The 17,240-nt window shown below is 40.1% G+C and overlaps 1 protein-coding gene across 1 annotated transcript in view; it reads left to right on the top strand.

The window, feature by feature from the left end:
- Positions 1 to 17,240, top strand: part of Gtf2f2 (general transcription factor IIF subunit 2) — a 119,312-nt gene that overhangs the window by 52,910 nt on the left and 49,162 nt on the right. Inside the window, exon 5 of the mRNA XM_055609922.1 lies at positions 12,204 to 12,285. Within this exon, the coding sequence (XP_055465897.1) occupies positions 12,204 to 12,285 (82 nt within the window). The remainder of the gene's footprint in view (positions 1 to 12,203; positions 12,286 to 17,240) is intronic.

The following is a 17,240-nucleotide window of genomic DNA, read 5'->3' as shown; positions in this document are numbered from 1 at the left end:
TGTGTGTGTGTGTGTGTGTGTGTGTGTGTGTGTGTGTGTGTGTGTGTTAGAATGAAGTTTTTGTATGGGTGTGGCTTATTTTAAGAACGGAATAGTTGGGTGGAGGGTACCCATTTGGAAATCATGGGAGTCTTTGTTACTGCATGTGATTAACATCAGCCTGCAATCCTTCTTTATAAGCTAACTGGGCACCTGAGTCAGTGCAGTGTGAGCATAGTTTAGGGACAGGTTTTCTGGCATATTCTGTTTCTTTGGCCTGCCTGTAGATGCCTTCATGAGACAGCCTTGATGTGGTTGATGCTAGAAAACAGGATTCTGTGGAGGTGGGAAGCAGGTAGGAACGTAGGTAAGTCTGCTTGCTGTCTTCTACCTGAAGCCCACTTACGGTTCTGCTGCCAGAATTTCAGCACCACTGGTGAGCAGTCTTGCCTGCTGTGTTGTATTACTTTGTTTTATTTGTTTGTGTTTTAGCACAGGGTCTCACTTCTTAGCCTGTCCTCCAAGTAGTGATAGTCTCCCTTCTTCAGCCTCTTCAGTGCTGGGATCACAGGGTGAGACAGCACACCTAGCTCCCAGGCTTGCTGTGGTACAGTGTGAGGACTCATCCACCATGTGCCGCTTACCCTCAGCCCTGCCTTACTCTCTGCTTCTGTAACCTGCCGAGCACCATTTGTCTGCCGGCTGTGGCTGCCACTGATGGTGTGACTGCGCCTTCTCATAGTGCCTTCCTAGAAGGGGTGGGAGTCCACAGAGCTTCCCTTTTGTGTCTTGCCTTTTGTGCCCTCTTGCCTCGTAAAAAAGAAACTGCTACCTGGTAGGTGCCACCTTGTCCATGTTACTGCCATTTCAGCTAGATGATTATTGCTGCCTGGTGTGATATACTTGCCAGCTTGGTTCATGTGGACTCTTCTGTGTTTATCTGTGAGAGATGCTTATTGAAGGTAGTCAGTTAGCTCGAAAACTGTAACATAGCACTTGTGTAACAATACCAGATATGTCCCTGTTTGTGTGACTGCTTCTCTGCCTCACTACAGGTATAAAGTGGAATTAGACAATCCAGCAATTGTATCACAAGAGCCTAGCCACACACCAGAGATTGGCTCATGGTGCCTTTGACCATCAGGGTAGAGGATTTACCTAACTTTGTAGGCGGGAAGACAGCATTGTGAAGAGTAGAGGCCCTGCTTGTCTTAAAACCTTAACTTTTTTAGTACATGCCCTTATCCTCAGCTCTCAGAAATTGAGGCCAGAAGTTCAAGGCCATCCTGGCTTACACAGTAATGTCCTACCTCTAAAAAAAATTGTTTTTTTTTTTAAAGGGGAAAGAAGGAAACATAAACACCGCAATCACAAATCTTACAAAAAAAAAAAAACAAAAAACAAAAACCCTTCAGCAACTTTTAGAATTTAAATGAGTCCCTGGTTTGAGCATTTCTTATAGTTAAATAGGCCCAAGCCTATTTGCCGAATCTTCCTGTTATGAGGTAATGCTCATCTACTGTCTGTAGAAGGAAGGATTTATTCTAGGCTAATAATGAAAGGGATTCCCATCTTTTCTACCAACTCTTAATGGGAAGTGATGGATATAGGACATGACTATAATATGTGCACACTCAATTTGTAAGTTGTACCGTGAGAGGAAGCTCTCTCCTAATTGACAGATACAAGAAGGGCCTAGTGCCTCCATGCTCAGCAGATCCCACTTCTGTGAAGTACACACAGTTCATTTCAGGAAGTAGAGCGCTCTCAGGAGTGTCCATTAATAGAAAGAGGCCCTGTCTCCACATTCTGCACCCCTGCCACATCTTTTGGTTGTTTTTACATGTTTGCTTATATTCCTTATCCTTTGCAGTGGTGACTTCTGTGACCTTAGAAGAGTAAAAACAACTATAGCTGTCAATTTGTCCTTGATCTTCTCCATTCCTCCCTGACTGTGACTCCCACTCTGTTTCCAGTTTATTGATCTGTGCTTTGACTTTACTGAGCTTTCACAAGCTGAGTTTCTTTTTTTGACGTGTGGCATGTTTCTCCATAGCCTCCTGTTAAAGCATTGGCTGTGAGAGGCATTCATAGTGCCTATGAATATTTTATGTTAGCCTTTTCGTGTATTAAAAAGTAACACACCACTGAACCAAGATTTTTTTTCATGCGAGTCTAGTTCTGTATGCATGTCAAAGTTTAGTTGCATTTTGAAATATAAAATCTATTTGCATTGCATGTTTCTTGGGACTGAACACGTACTGACACAAGTACACAAGTAGAGTGAGCCAATTGGCCACAACATCACACAAGCTGTGCGGAGGACCGGAACCTTCCTCAAACTCAGTAGACATAATCTCTGGCCAGAAGAGCATGAGAATGTGTCATTGACACCTCATGAACACTTACTTTACATGGTTTTGCTGTGCTTCTCCACAGAAGCAGAGGGCTTGTGGCTGTGCTGGCAATTTTTTAAGCTTCCTTTTAAGAGTACAGAAAACAGGAGTGTTCTGTCAAAAGAGCAAATAAAAAATGACAGACTAGCTGAGAAGCTCAGGTAAAATTCCATTCCACATTCTTGTTTTTTTCTACAAAGGCAGTCTGGACAACTTTAAATCTTATTTATTCCTCTTCTGTGTATACTTTGTAGATGAATCGGTCAGTAACACTTATAAGTAGGAGTTAAGCTTTAAAATTATTTTTAATGGAGTTTGTTTTGTTCTAATTTGTATTTATTTAAATTTATTTGTTTGGTAATTGATGTGTTGTGGGCCATTCAAGCTGTGGCCCACACAACACATACCAAGTTAATAAATAGGACAACTGTGGGAATTGATTGAACCAATCAATTTTTTTCCATCTGTGGATCCTGGGAATTGAACTCAGCTCACCATGCTTAGTGGCAAGCTCCTTTACCTGCCTGAACCATCTCCAGCTGTTTGTTTATTTGTTTGTTTGTTTGTTTTTTAAGTGTGGCCACTTAAACCTTTAATTTTACCCAGACTAATAAAGCATATCTTGTCAGCCATTGATCGACTCTAGAGTTATAAATATTGTACAAAACTCACTTTTGTGGTTCTGTATGGCAAAGTATAATTTCATTTCTTTGGGAAGTAGATGTTTTAATAACCATGTCTATAATCTCTGAATGAGTGAATGAGGAATGAGTGAATGAATGAATGAATGAATGGTATGATTTTTGAAAATTTTCATAAAGTTTGTGAGTAGTAGATTAAGGATGAAGGAAGTTATACTACCAATTTTTTCACTTTTAACATTTCTAAAATTCTCTTAGACTCATTGGCTTGCCAAAAAATAATGCCAGCATTTTGTTTCCTTAGTGGTGCATTACGTAATGATGACAGTTGGAATTGATGTCATTTTTAAGCAACTCTGAGACACGCCTTTCATAGCTCAGGAAAATACAGAAGAGAATGCTTGGGGAATGGGAATGAAAGAAAGAGGAAAGCATGCTGAAAGAAGGAAAGATGACTGCTACATACTGAATCAGTAAGTGCTGTGGAAGTGCCACCTCCCTTCCACACACTGCAGCTAAAGGAGGCTCTTTGGGAATGAGTCCAACACGTTTCCAAAGCTCTCCAGAGGGGTGCTGATAGTCTACCCTAAGAACTAGCAGTTAAGGAAATTGTGCTTTGAGGAGGGGTCTTGCCTTTGTTTTGCTTTCAGGCAGGAAAGCAAAACATTCTCTGTGTGGCCCTAGTTGTCCTCAGAATCAGGCTGGTCTCTAACTCAGGGATTTGCTGGGATTAAAGACATTTGCCACCATGCCCTGCTAAGGGATCTTAACGTAAAGGAGGTTGGGTTTTGTTACTTGTTTTAGTTTTTGGCTGGTTGGTTCTTTAGGAAAGGAGAGCTCTGCTGCTCTGGCCGAAGGGGAGGTAGAGAACATGTGCTGCCATGGTGCTCACCTCATGTAGCTGAAATCAGGGCTCTCCAAGGAGCTCTAACCCATGTAGAATTCTTTTGAGACAGGGTTTCCTTGGCTGTTCATACCAGGCTGGCCTAAAACTCAAAGGTTCTCCTACCTCTGTCTCCCGATTATAGGCATGTGCCACCACTGCCTGGCTGGAAGAATTCTTAATCGTATCTTGAAAATCATGATGAACTCAACTACCGTCGCTAATTGCACATGGTAGAGAGAATAACAGTTATTTGGGGCTAGTGAGATGGCTCAGCAATTTAAGAGCACTGGCTCCCTCAATTCCCAGCACCAACATGATGGGTAATAACTGGCCACTCCAGTCCCAGTGAACCCAGTGCCCTGTCCTCTACAGAGGGGACCATGTGCATGCATACACATAGATACAGACAAACCACTCATACATTTACGAATAAATACAATGTTTAAAAAAGAGCGCTAGAATAAGAATGATTAAAGGGGAGAGTAACAGATACAGGTGGTTAACAATGTGCAGGGCTGAGTTAATTCCTCTAGTCTCAAATAGTTAAAGGTAAGGAGGGGCCTTTAATCAGGGCCCAACTCAAACCATAGGTTGAGTGTTTATGAAACTTAATATCTGAAATCCAAGGTGGATTTTGAAGTTTTGCCTTGTGGATTTTGAATTAGGTGTGCTTAAATGAAAAAGCCTACACAAATATTTCAAATCTATGAAAGTCCAAAATTAGAAACCCTTCTGTCTCCAGGTATTTTGAGTTTAGATAGTCAGTCTGTCCTATATTACAATGACTTACCTGCCCCCTTGTTATTACAGCATAGTATTTCTACATATAAAAAATATTTATTTTTCTAAGTCTTTTGTTTCTAAATTTATTTGCTTTATTTTGTATATGTGTGGTTACATATTACGTGCACAAGTTACGTGTATTTATACGTAGGGATACATGCATATGAATGAAGAGCAAAGGTTGATGCTGGGTCTTTCTGTCTTTTGCTCTGCTCTATTTATTGAGGTACAAATCTGCACTTACAAATTTCAGGCAGACTTCTGTGCTCATCTGACTTGGATTGTGTGTGTGTGTGTGTGTGTGTGTGTGTGTGTGTGTGTGTGTGTGAACGTGTATACACTCGTTTGTGAATGTGTTTGTGCTCACAGATCATGGATCATATGTGGAACATAGGGACTGCCTCTGGTGGTCAAGTGTCAGTCCTTGCTTTCTCCATTGTTCTAAACAGTCTCTTTTTGTTGTTCACCACAGTGTACACCAGGGCTAGCTGACCCATGAGCTTCTGGGCATTCTCCTGTTGCTGCTTCCCATGTTTCCTAGGATCATTAGGATTAGAGACATGCACTGCCTTATGTAGCTCTACATGGGCTGTGTAGACTTAAACACAGCTCTTTATGCTCATGTAGTAAGTGCTTTCCCCACTGAGCCATCTCCCCAGCCTCTATTTTATACTCTTGAAATCAACTTTGGGAGTAAAAATTCTCTCTCTGTAGCATTATGTCCACATCTGTGTTGAAGGGATTTTGTGTTGACTTAATCATTTGTTGTCTGAAGTCTAGTGAGACAATGACTTGTGAATTTAACTTTCTAGAAGAAACTAAAATAATACAAATGTGGTAGTTTTACAACATTGGTTCATTATGTTACTCTTTGGCTGAATAAATAAATCTGTTTAGCATCTATAGGATGATGGACTGCCCCAACTTCTTCACACATTTGATAATCATCTTTCATACCCTTAACCAGCCATTTTCCTTTCTGCTCCTAGATGCAGCCTATCAGCAACATGTACTCTTAGGCAGGGCCCCAGTGTGAATGTGTGCACTCACATTCTGTGTGAGTGTCTGCACTCTTACCTCTTTCTCCCCATCCACAAAGAAAAGAAGCAGTAGAAGTTGGCTTCTTCTCTAAATCACGAGCCTAGTTATCAGCTACACTTTTAAGTTTTTATGTTAAATTGGGAATTTTCAACACATTGATTCTAATGATATTATAAGAAAACATGTATTATCTCAAATTCCTAACAGTCAGGTAAGATCAAAATAACAACTCAAAAATTATTGATGATTACCTTCCACCTCTTAATAATAGGGGCTACTGAATTCACTTAACTGGTTTATTAAAGTGCCAGGTGGCCCCACCCAGATATACAAAAAACAAAACAAAACCTGCTTGGAAATATATGAAACGAGGAGAAAGGAGATACTGGGAATTTTAAAATCATTTACCTTTTAGATGCACATCATTAGAAGTAATCTCTTCAAAAGTCGTAGGTACAGGCGTGATTTGTGAGTAAGAGTCACTTCAAAAGTCTAGAAAATCATGCCAGATCTTACAATACAGATCATGCCTCCTCTGTATTGTAGCTGTAGTTGGAAGTGTCCTTAAAGCCATCCACACGCAAATGGATCCTGAGTCGTCTTGTGGAAATGAATACCTAACTTCTGGATGCCTGAGGACTTCCTAACGTAGCTGATGTCATTGCCCACATGCCGGTGCTGACACCCACACTTCCTGCTCACTTGCTAGTCTAACATGCTGAAGCTAGAGCTGGCTCTGACTATTTACTTCTCTTCCACTCGTGCTGAGTCAACAAAATCAGCATGAGGGGCCCACAAATCTGTTTTCAGGATATGTTTTCTTTATTTGCTCTTTAATTTTCTCTCTGTTCCGATTATACTTTTTTTATTTTTTTTTTAAGCCCCATTATTCATGGAAGAGTTGAACAAATGTCGAGGCCTAGGGAAGGAAAGATTAAAAACTGACTCAAGGCTCTCAGTAGAATGAGCTTGTGTATCCTCTTTGCTGATTGCAGGCATGACCTTGTCATCCTTGGCATTGGTGGTTTGGGTCTCTGCGCTAAAAATCTCAAGTACAAGAATGTAGGGCCCATCAAAAGCTACTGCCAAGGCTGTTCCAGTTCCCTTATCATCCCTAACCCTGCCTTCTCTAAATCCTTTCCAGTTGTCAGGGTTTCTAGCAAAGCTCTTTTTGATCCCCAGCTGGATGTAATTTCTCTCTGTGTTTAACTCAATACTCTGTGTGTCAGCTTTGTAGCACTTGTAGTCTTAGTATAGTCACTTTGTACAATAGAACCCCATGGGTAATATCACAGGGCCAACTGTTCAGTTAAATTAGATGGTAGGAAATCATTTCATTAGCAAGTTTCAGGGCTACACAGTGAGTCCTGTCTCAAAGAAAAGAAAGGAAAAGAAATGCGATTAATAAGTATTCTTATGTTTTACCTTAGGACTTTAAAACGTTTAGCTTCTTCTTTAGTAATGAAAGATAAAGCTTTGCTTTGATTATAGCATGGATGCTAATTCACCTTCTGCTTTCTCCTTATGGAAATTTAAAGGATCAGTTTTAGCCGCAAAGGAAGAACTTAAGTAGTGCAGTAACACTAATCAAATCTTTATAGATGTGTACTTGTCTTCCATCTCCAGGTTCATGACAAATTTGAAAGTATGGTTTAAAAGCATTTACCTTTACAAGTGTTTAACAAAAGACTTTTATAGAAAGAGCTCCAGGTGCTACACCACTTGTTAATTTAATAAGGTTATCTGATGGGTAATCAAATTACATAATTACTCAAGCTAGTATCAACAGATTTGAGCAGAAGTATGTGGGAGTGCTTGAGAGTAACCCACTACCCACCAGTGTGTGGCCAGCTTCGGGCATCTGTCACAGTATTTAACAGTGGGGAAATGAGCACCTATGTTAATCTGGAAAAGAAGATGTCCAGTTTCCGTTAGATTAGGTTTGCTTGTGTACCCTTTTCCTCATCCTGCTAGACTTGAATCTGGTTGGGGAACTGCTTGGGGAGAGTCATGGTAGCTCAGCTCTTTTACCTCACATTCTTCCAAAAAGAAAGTCTTTTTTTGTTTCTAGTGTTTTACATTTCTACACTTAAGTCACATAAGTCACATTGGGGCCTGGTAGGAAAGAGCACCTGCTGCTCTTTCAGAGGACAAGTTCATATCCCAGCTTTCACTTTGCTCATCTGGAACTCTAGCTCCAGGGGATTAAACTTCCAGGTATATAGGACTGAAGATTGCTCAGTGGTTATGAACACTTGGTGCTCTGTCAGAGAACCAGCTTTCTGTTTCTAGTGCCACATCAGGGGCTTACAACCCCCTGTAGCTCCTGAGGTCTCTGGCCTGTGGGTACCATACCATCACATATACAGGCAGAAATAGGAATTGAGTTTGTGTTAAATAAAAGGAAATTATTGAGGATTTCTATATTTCTTTTTCATTTAAAACAAAGCAATGTTTTAAATGAAGCAGTGATAGCACAGGCCTTTAATCCCAATACTTGGGAGGCAGAAACAGTCAAGTTCTAGTTCAGCCCAGTCTATATAGCAAGTTCTAGGTCATCCAGGGCTACATAGAGAGACCTTGTCTCAAGAACGAAACAAAAGGCAATGTAAATGTCTTGAATTTTAAATTTTTTTGTAAATTCACAAATAAAACCGATTTGTTTGGATTATGTTGCATGTTGTTTTGATATATGTATGTAGCATGGATGACAAAATCATGTTTCATCTATACATTTTGAGAATGTATGGTACAGAACAAACATTTGAGAATGGCTGCACTCAACTCTTCATTACCTGACCACAAAAGGCATGCTTCCTTTATCTCTGCTATTACTGATGGGCATTGCATGGCCTTTTACACAATAGGCACTTGATAAATACATAGTAAGTGTATAAGAGTAAAAATGATTATTTTTCAAATATTCACATTCTTTCAAATTGGTCAAAAGACAGTTTTAAGCAAGGATTTCTGTATTGATGTGTAAAATTTGTAATTACCAGCAATTGTATGCAAGAGAGGGCTTTAAACTAGAACTTTATATTTTATACATTTCCCTTGAATTATAAGCAGTGTGTGAAAGAAAAGATGCATGTTCAGTGGGGAAAATGCAAGTACATGTTCCCATGAGGCTTTAAGAAGTATGTGTTAGCTGTAAACAAAAAGCAGGCAAATCATGTTTTTTAAATTAACTTATTTTTTTATTAATTACAGTTTATTCACTTTGTATTCTAGCTGTAGCCCCCTCCCTCATCTATTCCCACTCCCACCCCCCCTCCCTCATCTCCTCTCATGCCCCTTCCCCAGTCTGCTGATGGGGAGGTCCTCTTCCCCTTCCATCTGACCCTAATCTAATCAGGTCTCATAAGAACTGGCTGCATTGTCTTCCTCTGTGGCCTATGGGGGAGGTGATCAAAGAGCCAGCCACTGAGTTCTTGTCAGAGACAGTCCCTGTTCCTATTACTAGGGAACCCACTTGGAGACTGAGCTACCATGGGCTACATTTGTGCAGGGGTTCTAGGTTATCTCCATGAATGATCCTTGGTTAGAGTATCAGTCTCAGAAAAGACCCCTGTGTCTAGATTTTTTAGTTCTTTTGCCCTTCTTGTAGAGCTCCTGTCCCCTCCAGGTCTCTCTCTCTTCCCCTTCTTTCATAAGATTCCCTGCACTCTGCCCAAAGTTTAGCTATGAGTCTCAGTATCTGCTTTGATACACTACTGGGTAGAGTCTTTCAGGGGTCCTCTGTTGGTAGGCTCCTGTCCTGTTCCCTGTTTTCTCCCTCTTCCAATGTCCATCCCCTTTGCCTTTCTGAATGAGGATTGAGCAGATGCCCCTCAGTTGAGGAATGGATATAGAAATTATGGTACATTTACACAATGGAATACTACTCAGCAATTAAAAACAAGGAAATCATGAAATTTTCAGGCAAATGGTGGGAACTAGAGAAGATCATCCTGAGTGAGGTAACCCAGAAACAGAAAGGCACACATGGTATAAAATCACTTATAAGTGGATATTAGACATATAATATAGGATAATCATACCAAAATCTGTACACCTAAAGATGCCAATCAAGAAAGAGGACCCTGGGTAAGATGTTCAATCCTCACTCAGAAAGGCAAATCATGTTTTTAGGGAGGCCATGCCCAAAGTAAGTTGCCCTTTTAAATTTAAGAGAGGAAATTACGGGAAGCAGACTGGGAGCTAAATAACACCAGCCAAGTTTGGGGGGGGGGGTTGCTAATAAAAAGACTTTCTTTTCAAACTGAGTAGCATTTGAAAGTAGGTTTAGATTTGAAAAGATGATATGGTAGACAGAAAAGTGTGGTCTGGAGGAGTGAACAGTACTGTTCTGTGTGAGGAGCCTTGACTGAAGAATAGAAATCAGTGGACAAATTGAAATGAGCAGGGGCCTTGAACTTCCTTTGCACCCTTGCAGGTGTCATATGTGGAGAAAATTGACAGCAGAACCCTTTCAGGATAAGTCCAATGGGCATCTTGGGCTTCATATTGGCCCACTAGTTAGGGGAGTAGGGGATATCTAACATGAACTATGTTGCCTGCTTTTTTACCACTTTCCCTTAATGGGACTTTCCTACCAGGCCACAGGGGAGGAAGAACACAGTCCTCATGTGAATAGATGAGCTAGGGTGTCTGGGTAGTGGGGGCTCCCCTATTCTGAAGAATAGAGAAGGGATGTGGGAGGGAGGGTGGGACTGGGAGGAGAGGAGCAAAGGACCCATGACCGATACATAAATTGAAATAATTAATAAAAGTAATTAAATTCAGGGTATTCCCTTGGAGTAGGTACTGCTAAATAGGTGGGGAGCATTAACAAATGATATTAAAGGTAGCCATTTTAGCATTCAACATTAGTAGATACTTGGGGTTTGTGATTAAATTATTATCAGGGATGCTAGCCCAGACTTTTTTTTAGAAAAGCATCAATTTCCTGTCTAGTGCTGGATTTTTCCTCATATACTTAAGATATGTGATAAGCCAGAATTTCCCAGATTTTGCTTTTATTGTGGGACTGAAGCATGTTCTTGTTCAAGACTTTCGGTTTCTGCAGAGATGAACTGGGATATAAGATTTGTGTTTGTTTTGAGAACATTCAAAGTCACTCATGACAAGAACTTACTTTTAGCTTTAGAGTGTAAAGAGTCGTGGCTTGTATACTATTTCTTTCCTGGGACAGTGTGGTGTGAAGTAGGTGTGGGTCCTGTGCTTTCCAGGTACTTCTTTCCAGGTACCTCTGCTGAAGAGCTTGTGTATTGAGGTACTCAGAGAATTTGTAATTCAGATGGTGTGTTTCATAATTAGTATTTAGGACCACAAGATGTGGTCCTTGACTTTTGAAAACAAAAATCTAGGAAGGTCGCTAGAAGATTTTCTAGTGTAAATTGTGTAGATGTGGTTCCATATTTTATTCGATGTGTCATTGTTCGTATAGCAAATGGGTGGTGGCTTGTCGACAGTGCTGTATCTTAATCATCTTTGATTCTACAGTGCCTCGTGGTGCCTTTGCATAGTAGTCATTCACAGTTAGTGGAATGAATGAAGTAGGTCACCCTGAAGAGATGAATCACATGCATTTCTGGTTAGTCAGAGGATTTTCTTAGTCTCTTCTGGGCTCAGGTGAATTCTCATTGAATTGACTGACCAGTAGCTGTTTCTAAGCACAGTCTTAAATTTTCAGATTGCCATAAAGCTGCTGTCTCTGAGAGGCATTCATAAGCCTCTCACAGAGTAGGCCATGTCCATCAGCTTCACTCTGCCACAGTGCCTGATGCCAGTGGACTTGCAAGGTCCAGGCTTTTTGCTTCTCCTGGGATTTTAAGTCAGGGTCACTATAAGAAAATTGCATTTCTATTTTGACAAATATTCATAGTAGGTTCACTGTTTGCTAAAGTCTTGCTATGTAGCCAAGGCTGCCCCAAAATATGTGATCATCCTTATCTTCCTCCTCAGTGCTAGGACTACAAATGTGCCATCCTCAGCTTACACATTCACATTGAAACACTCAGATTCAGCATACTCAGACAACCTAGAAAATTAGTTGCCCAGTTTCACAGTATTTTTCTAGTCGGCTGTTTTCCCACAGGGTGTTGTAGAACCTCATTTGTATGTGTGTGGACCTTTGATTTAGCACTTTAGATTTACTGTATTTTCAGAATACAGATGGAATCCACCACTTTTAAAAATTAGATTGAATGCCCCTTTTAGGTCTCTTTAGGCTGAGAGTATAAAAGCTGTTGTTGGCAAGGGGCAGTGTGGCTCAAGGAACAATCCAGAAAGGCTCCAGTTTGCAGCGCACTAAGAATGAGGTTTCTCTGTTCTGATAAGTGATGTTGCTATCAGCTTACTACTTTCCTTTGTTTCCTTGAATTCTATGAATTATGTTTTAGTTACATGTCAAAATGCCATCTTGAAACAATGAACATTATCTCTGAATACATTTTTCCCTTTCCATTCAAGATAAACTGTCATTGGAAGGAATAGTGGTACAGAGAGCGGAATGCAGACCTGCTGCCAGTGAAAACTACATGAGATTAAAGAGGTTGGTGTATTGTAACTTTAAACTGATACTTGATGTTTTTCATGGGGCGTAGGACACGTGTTAGATTTCTTATTGGCTACATACAAGCCACTGTTGTGTTTAAAATGTTCACTTCCAACACTTTAGGTTCAAAACCAAGTATTCAGCATGATGGCACTCACTTTTAATCCCACCAGTCCTCTGTGAGTGAAGCAAGCCTGGTCTACATAGTGAGTTAGTTGTAGGCCATCCAGGGCTATAGAGTGAGACCTGTCTCAAAACAAAACAGAAGCAAGTAGAGTGTCTCTGTTAGAGAGCCTTCAGAACCAGCTGCTGAGGGTACTTTAACCTGCTGTATTGCATTCTGAAATCAGAGTTGATAGGGTATTTTTTTTCCTAGTTGAACTTAGGTAAGCTTGTGTGCATGCACTTAGGCATGCGTGTGCACATGCCTAAGTGTTTATATGAGTGTGGTGTGTAGGTCCGAGATCATCCTTGAATAATATTTTCAGGTGCCTGTCACCTGTCATTTTTGTTTGTTTGTTTGTTTGCTTGTTTGTTTTGTGGTGGTTTGGTTTGGCTTTGGAGACCTTGTTTTTTGGGATGGGCTCTCACTTGCCGTGGAGTGTGCTGCTTTAAGTGGGCTGGCCGGCCAGCAGTTCTGGGATTTGTTTACCTGTGTCTACCTCCCAGCACTGGCATAGTATTGCACCTTTGCTTGGGTTCTGAAGAGCAAACTCAAGTCTTCATACTTGCCAGATGCTTTACCAATGAAGCCATCTTCTCCACCCATAAATCTTGATTCTCTGAAGGCATGTTGCAGAGGTCTTTGTGCTGTTTTCTTTTCAAAGGCTGTAGTTTTCCTACACCGAATATGTATCACACTACTGTATTAAAAAGCAAGTATGATTGCCAAAGTATCATCTTGTTTTTAGTCTATTGAGAATTTGTAAAGTTGTATATTGTTAATGAGATTTTTGCTTCAGCCCTCCCCCCACTTTTATATGCCATTAACATTTTGGGATTACTGTTTAAAGACAATGGCTTTGAATCAGCATTTCTTTAATCCTGAAAGAAATTTATACCAGCTTCGTGATTTTTATTTGATATATTTCAGCATAATGAGATTAGAATTGTTCATCCCACCATTCTACACATTTATTCATTTGGTACTATCTGCAAGATACATTTTAGGCACTAGAGAAACAGTTGTGCATGGGGCAGACACTGTTGCTAAGCAACTTCCCCTATGGGATGGTTATAGCCATGCAGTGCTGCTCCCTGAGAAAGTACTGCTCAAGAAGTGGCCTTCTGGCTGTCCAACATCCTACCTGGAACACAGGTAATTGAACTCTGTTTCACTAAGGTCACATTGTATTGTAAATTTCCCCCCTTTTCTTGATAACGTTAGATGCTGTTTCCTGGAAGTGGCACAAAAAGGCTAGAAGTGGTTTTGTTCTTTTGTCTAATCTTTCCCCTAGTTTAAAATACCTCCCTGGAGCAAGTAAAAGAATGACAGTTAATATGAAAATTAGCTTTGTAAAACTGTCAAAAGATATGTCATTCTTTGTTTGCAGCCTATAAAGTTTATGCTATAATACAAGCCTTTTAGAAAAATGATCTTCAGATAACTGCAAATGTTGAAAAGGGACAAATTTGGGTATTGGGTTACTTGTTGATCCCTTTTTGTGGTTTTAATTTTCCTTAAAGGACTTATGTGAGGATGAGAGCAGGCAGGCCACCTGCTGTGTTTGCAGAATGTCTGCCTTCTACCAAAATGAAAATGAAAATTATATGGCTTTAAAAATATGCTATATGGCCAAGTATTCATATTTTAGTCTTAAGTGACTGAAGCAAACAAAGTGATTCAGGAAATGCTGATCGTGTGTTTCACAGTGTAGATGACATCAGTCTTAAGCAGAGATTATTTTGCCTGAGTAGAAAAAGATGAGGGTGGGAAGAACCGTCAGAATAAATGAGCTGTCATAAAGACAGGTGCCACTTCTATCACGCACTCTACACACATGTACATTATAGATCATGTGCCTGCTTGAATATCCACTACATTTCCAGTATGTCAGAAACAACTCCAGATCTCTCCCTCAGAACCTAGTCCCAGCAGTCTCTTCACCCAGGTCATGTCACACCCACCTCCGTGGTCCAAAAACCTTTCACCCCACAGCTAATGTGTCAGGAAATCTTGCAGATTTTACCTCAAAATCCTTGTTTCTATAGTCCGACCTTGCCTCAAACAAGCCACAGAAGCAGCCATCTGTTTTTTTTTTTTTTTCTGAGTCATGTTTTCCACTCTAGTCTCAACACAGTAGCTAGCGCAGTAGCAGGTCCTTTAAACTCTGGTCCTGTCATTCCTTTCCTTCTGGTGTTTCTAGTATTTCCTGACTTGCTTAGAATAAAATTCAAGTCTTTGTAATAGTCCTTGGAGTCCTCCACATCAGCCTATACTCTATGAGTTTCTTTCCATCCTGTGTCTTCTCCCCCTCCCCATTCATTCTGCACCAAGTACCTCAATCTCACAGCTAGAGTCTGTGAGAACTCTAGCCTTGCTCTCATCCTGGGCCCTTTGTGCTGACTGTGGCTTTCAGCCTGCATTAGACTTTTCTCTTTTCAAATGTCTTCTCAAATACACCTTTTCATTAAGGCCCATCTTGACCACCCTACCTCATTCTCTGCTCTTATTTTCTTCATTATATGTATCGCCCCTCCTTAACTGGAGCTTTACTGCCAACTTCTCCGTACTGCAGTTGAAGGTCTCACAAGAACAGGGATTTTACTGCTTTTGGGGGGCTTTAATTTTGGTGTGTATCTGTTTAGTTCTTTCATGACACACAATAAGCAGCCAGTAAATACTTGGTAAGTGAAAGAATCAGAAAAATAACCTTGAAAGTTGAGAGTCTCACATGCCATTTAGGAAAGTACTGATTTTTTTTTTTTTTTTTTTTTTTTTTTACTGGGTAGAATATGAAGAGATTTGTATCATAACTGGGCTGTTCTGGCCATAGGCTAAAGATTAGAAATAGGGAAGGTAGCGAGAGGCTCAAGAGATAGCCCAGACAGAGAATCTGAAAAGCTCAGGAGCTGCTTCAGAAGGAAGGTGAGAACTGTATATGGAGGATATTCCTAGGAAGAGTCTGGAATTAAGTGGACTCAAACTTGGATAGTTATGAGATGACAGATCTCTCTAGTTGGAGATAGTGCTTGTGGTCTGAGTGTATGTTCCACTGTGACTTTATCAGATTAGCTCCATTCTGTCCTGTATGTCACACAGGAAGAGTTATACTGATGAAAGAGGAAGGGCTGGAGGGTTTTTTGTAATTTCATGGCTATCTTAATGGAAATCCTAGTTGACCCTTTACCAGAAAGACTTAAAGCAGAAAGTACTTAGCATTGCAAGGGCAGTACCAGTGAATATTAAGTAGGAAGATGTATCTCTTTACTTTGCTTATAATTACTTAGTGTTGGGTGTATGCTTTGATCTTAAATCAGAGGGTGCTGTTCCTGCTCCAGAGAGTTTACAGTCCTTGAACCCGAAAAGACACACACACACCTACTTCATTAAGAATGTTTATTGACATTGTGGCAGTGAGAGTTGAAGTGTGCTGGTGCCATTTAATGCAAAGTGGAAAGGCAGATTTCTAGACGTGGGTGGCATTAAAGCAGAGTGTTGGAGAGCTGAATTGGCATGAGGGCTATCAAATACTGAAGTATTACACATATGATTAGATTTCTTCAGACACTCTTAAGAGCGCCGTCTCCTTAGTGACATTGACATTTCTGGTTTCATTGTCAGCTACTCCTTTTTATATAGACATGGTTAGATTGTACCTGAAGGTGATATTTCAGGTATGCCTGGGGCTTTCCCTTCGTGTGTCTTTGTTTCGTACATGCAGCATGCTCCACCTGCAATGTCTTTTTGCACCTTCAGCAAAGTCTCTTGACAGTTCTCATCCCCACCTGACTTGGGATCTGCCATTCTTCTTTTTGATATTGCCACATGCTGATTCTTTGATGGTGTGTGTGTCATACCTTGTTTTCTGTTGTCCTCAGGACAGTTATCTTGCCTAACGTCTGATCATCATGACAGCGGGGACAGCATTATCCTTCCTTTTTTTTTTTTTCTCCCTATTTTCTTTTCTATTTCTGTGTTCTTGGTTTGTTAAATGATGTATTATGACTAACAAATACCAAAGATCTGTGTAGGAGTAAAGTGGACTACAGTGGAAAAGAATCATCAAAGCTACATACAGAAACATGGAAATCATTGACACCCACCTTCTGTATTTCTTTTAATTAGTTAAAGACAGGCTTTATAAATAAAGACAGTGTTAGAGTACTTACTTAGCATGTGAGACCTTGTGTTCAGTCGCAAGCGCTACAGTGCGCACACATAGTAAAAAGTGACTAGTTTCCATCTGAAGAGACAAACTCATACCACCACCACTCAGATACTGGTGGAATTTTTTTATTTTTTATTTTTTGAGGCAGGACCTTACCGTGTATCTCAGACCATCTCGGTTCTTCCGCCTCTACCACCAGTGGGATTACAGCATGTGCCACCCCGATGGGTATCCGACTAGGCCTTTTTATCAGAAACCTTTCTTTCCTTGATGTAAGTCAGTAATTTTAGATTTAATCAGTGGGTTTTTACTGTATTATATTTTAGTAAATGGCAGTTGAACTACAGGTTCTTAGTAACATAAATGGCAATTTTATAAAGTATAATGTTATAAATAATGTATTTATAAACAATGTTCCTTAAGAATAATCAGTTATATTTTAGCAGAATTTGATTTTAGTAATCAATTCTTATTATAGCTCTTTGTTATTGAATTTTGGATGATAAATTGTTCAGTTATGAAAATTATATTCATTAAATATAAGTTAGTAAGATCCTGTCGTTTATTCAGATAAAGATAGAAGTTGAACATGAAATTAATGTTGAAAGTAAACCTCAGAAG

The sequence above is a fragment of the Psammomys obesus genome, unplaced genomic scaffold (assembly GCF_907164565.1).
Source record: "Psammomys obesus unplaced genomic scaffold, mPsaObe1.curated_primary_1811, whole genome shotgun sequence".
Classification (NCBI taxonomy): Eukaryota; Metazoa; Chordata; class Mammalia; order Rodentia; family Muridae; genus Psammomys; species Psammomys obesus.
Note: the sequence above shows the minus strand (reverse complement) of the source record. Positions and strands in the feature narration are given on the sequence as shown.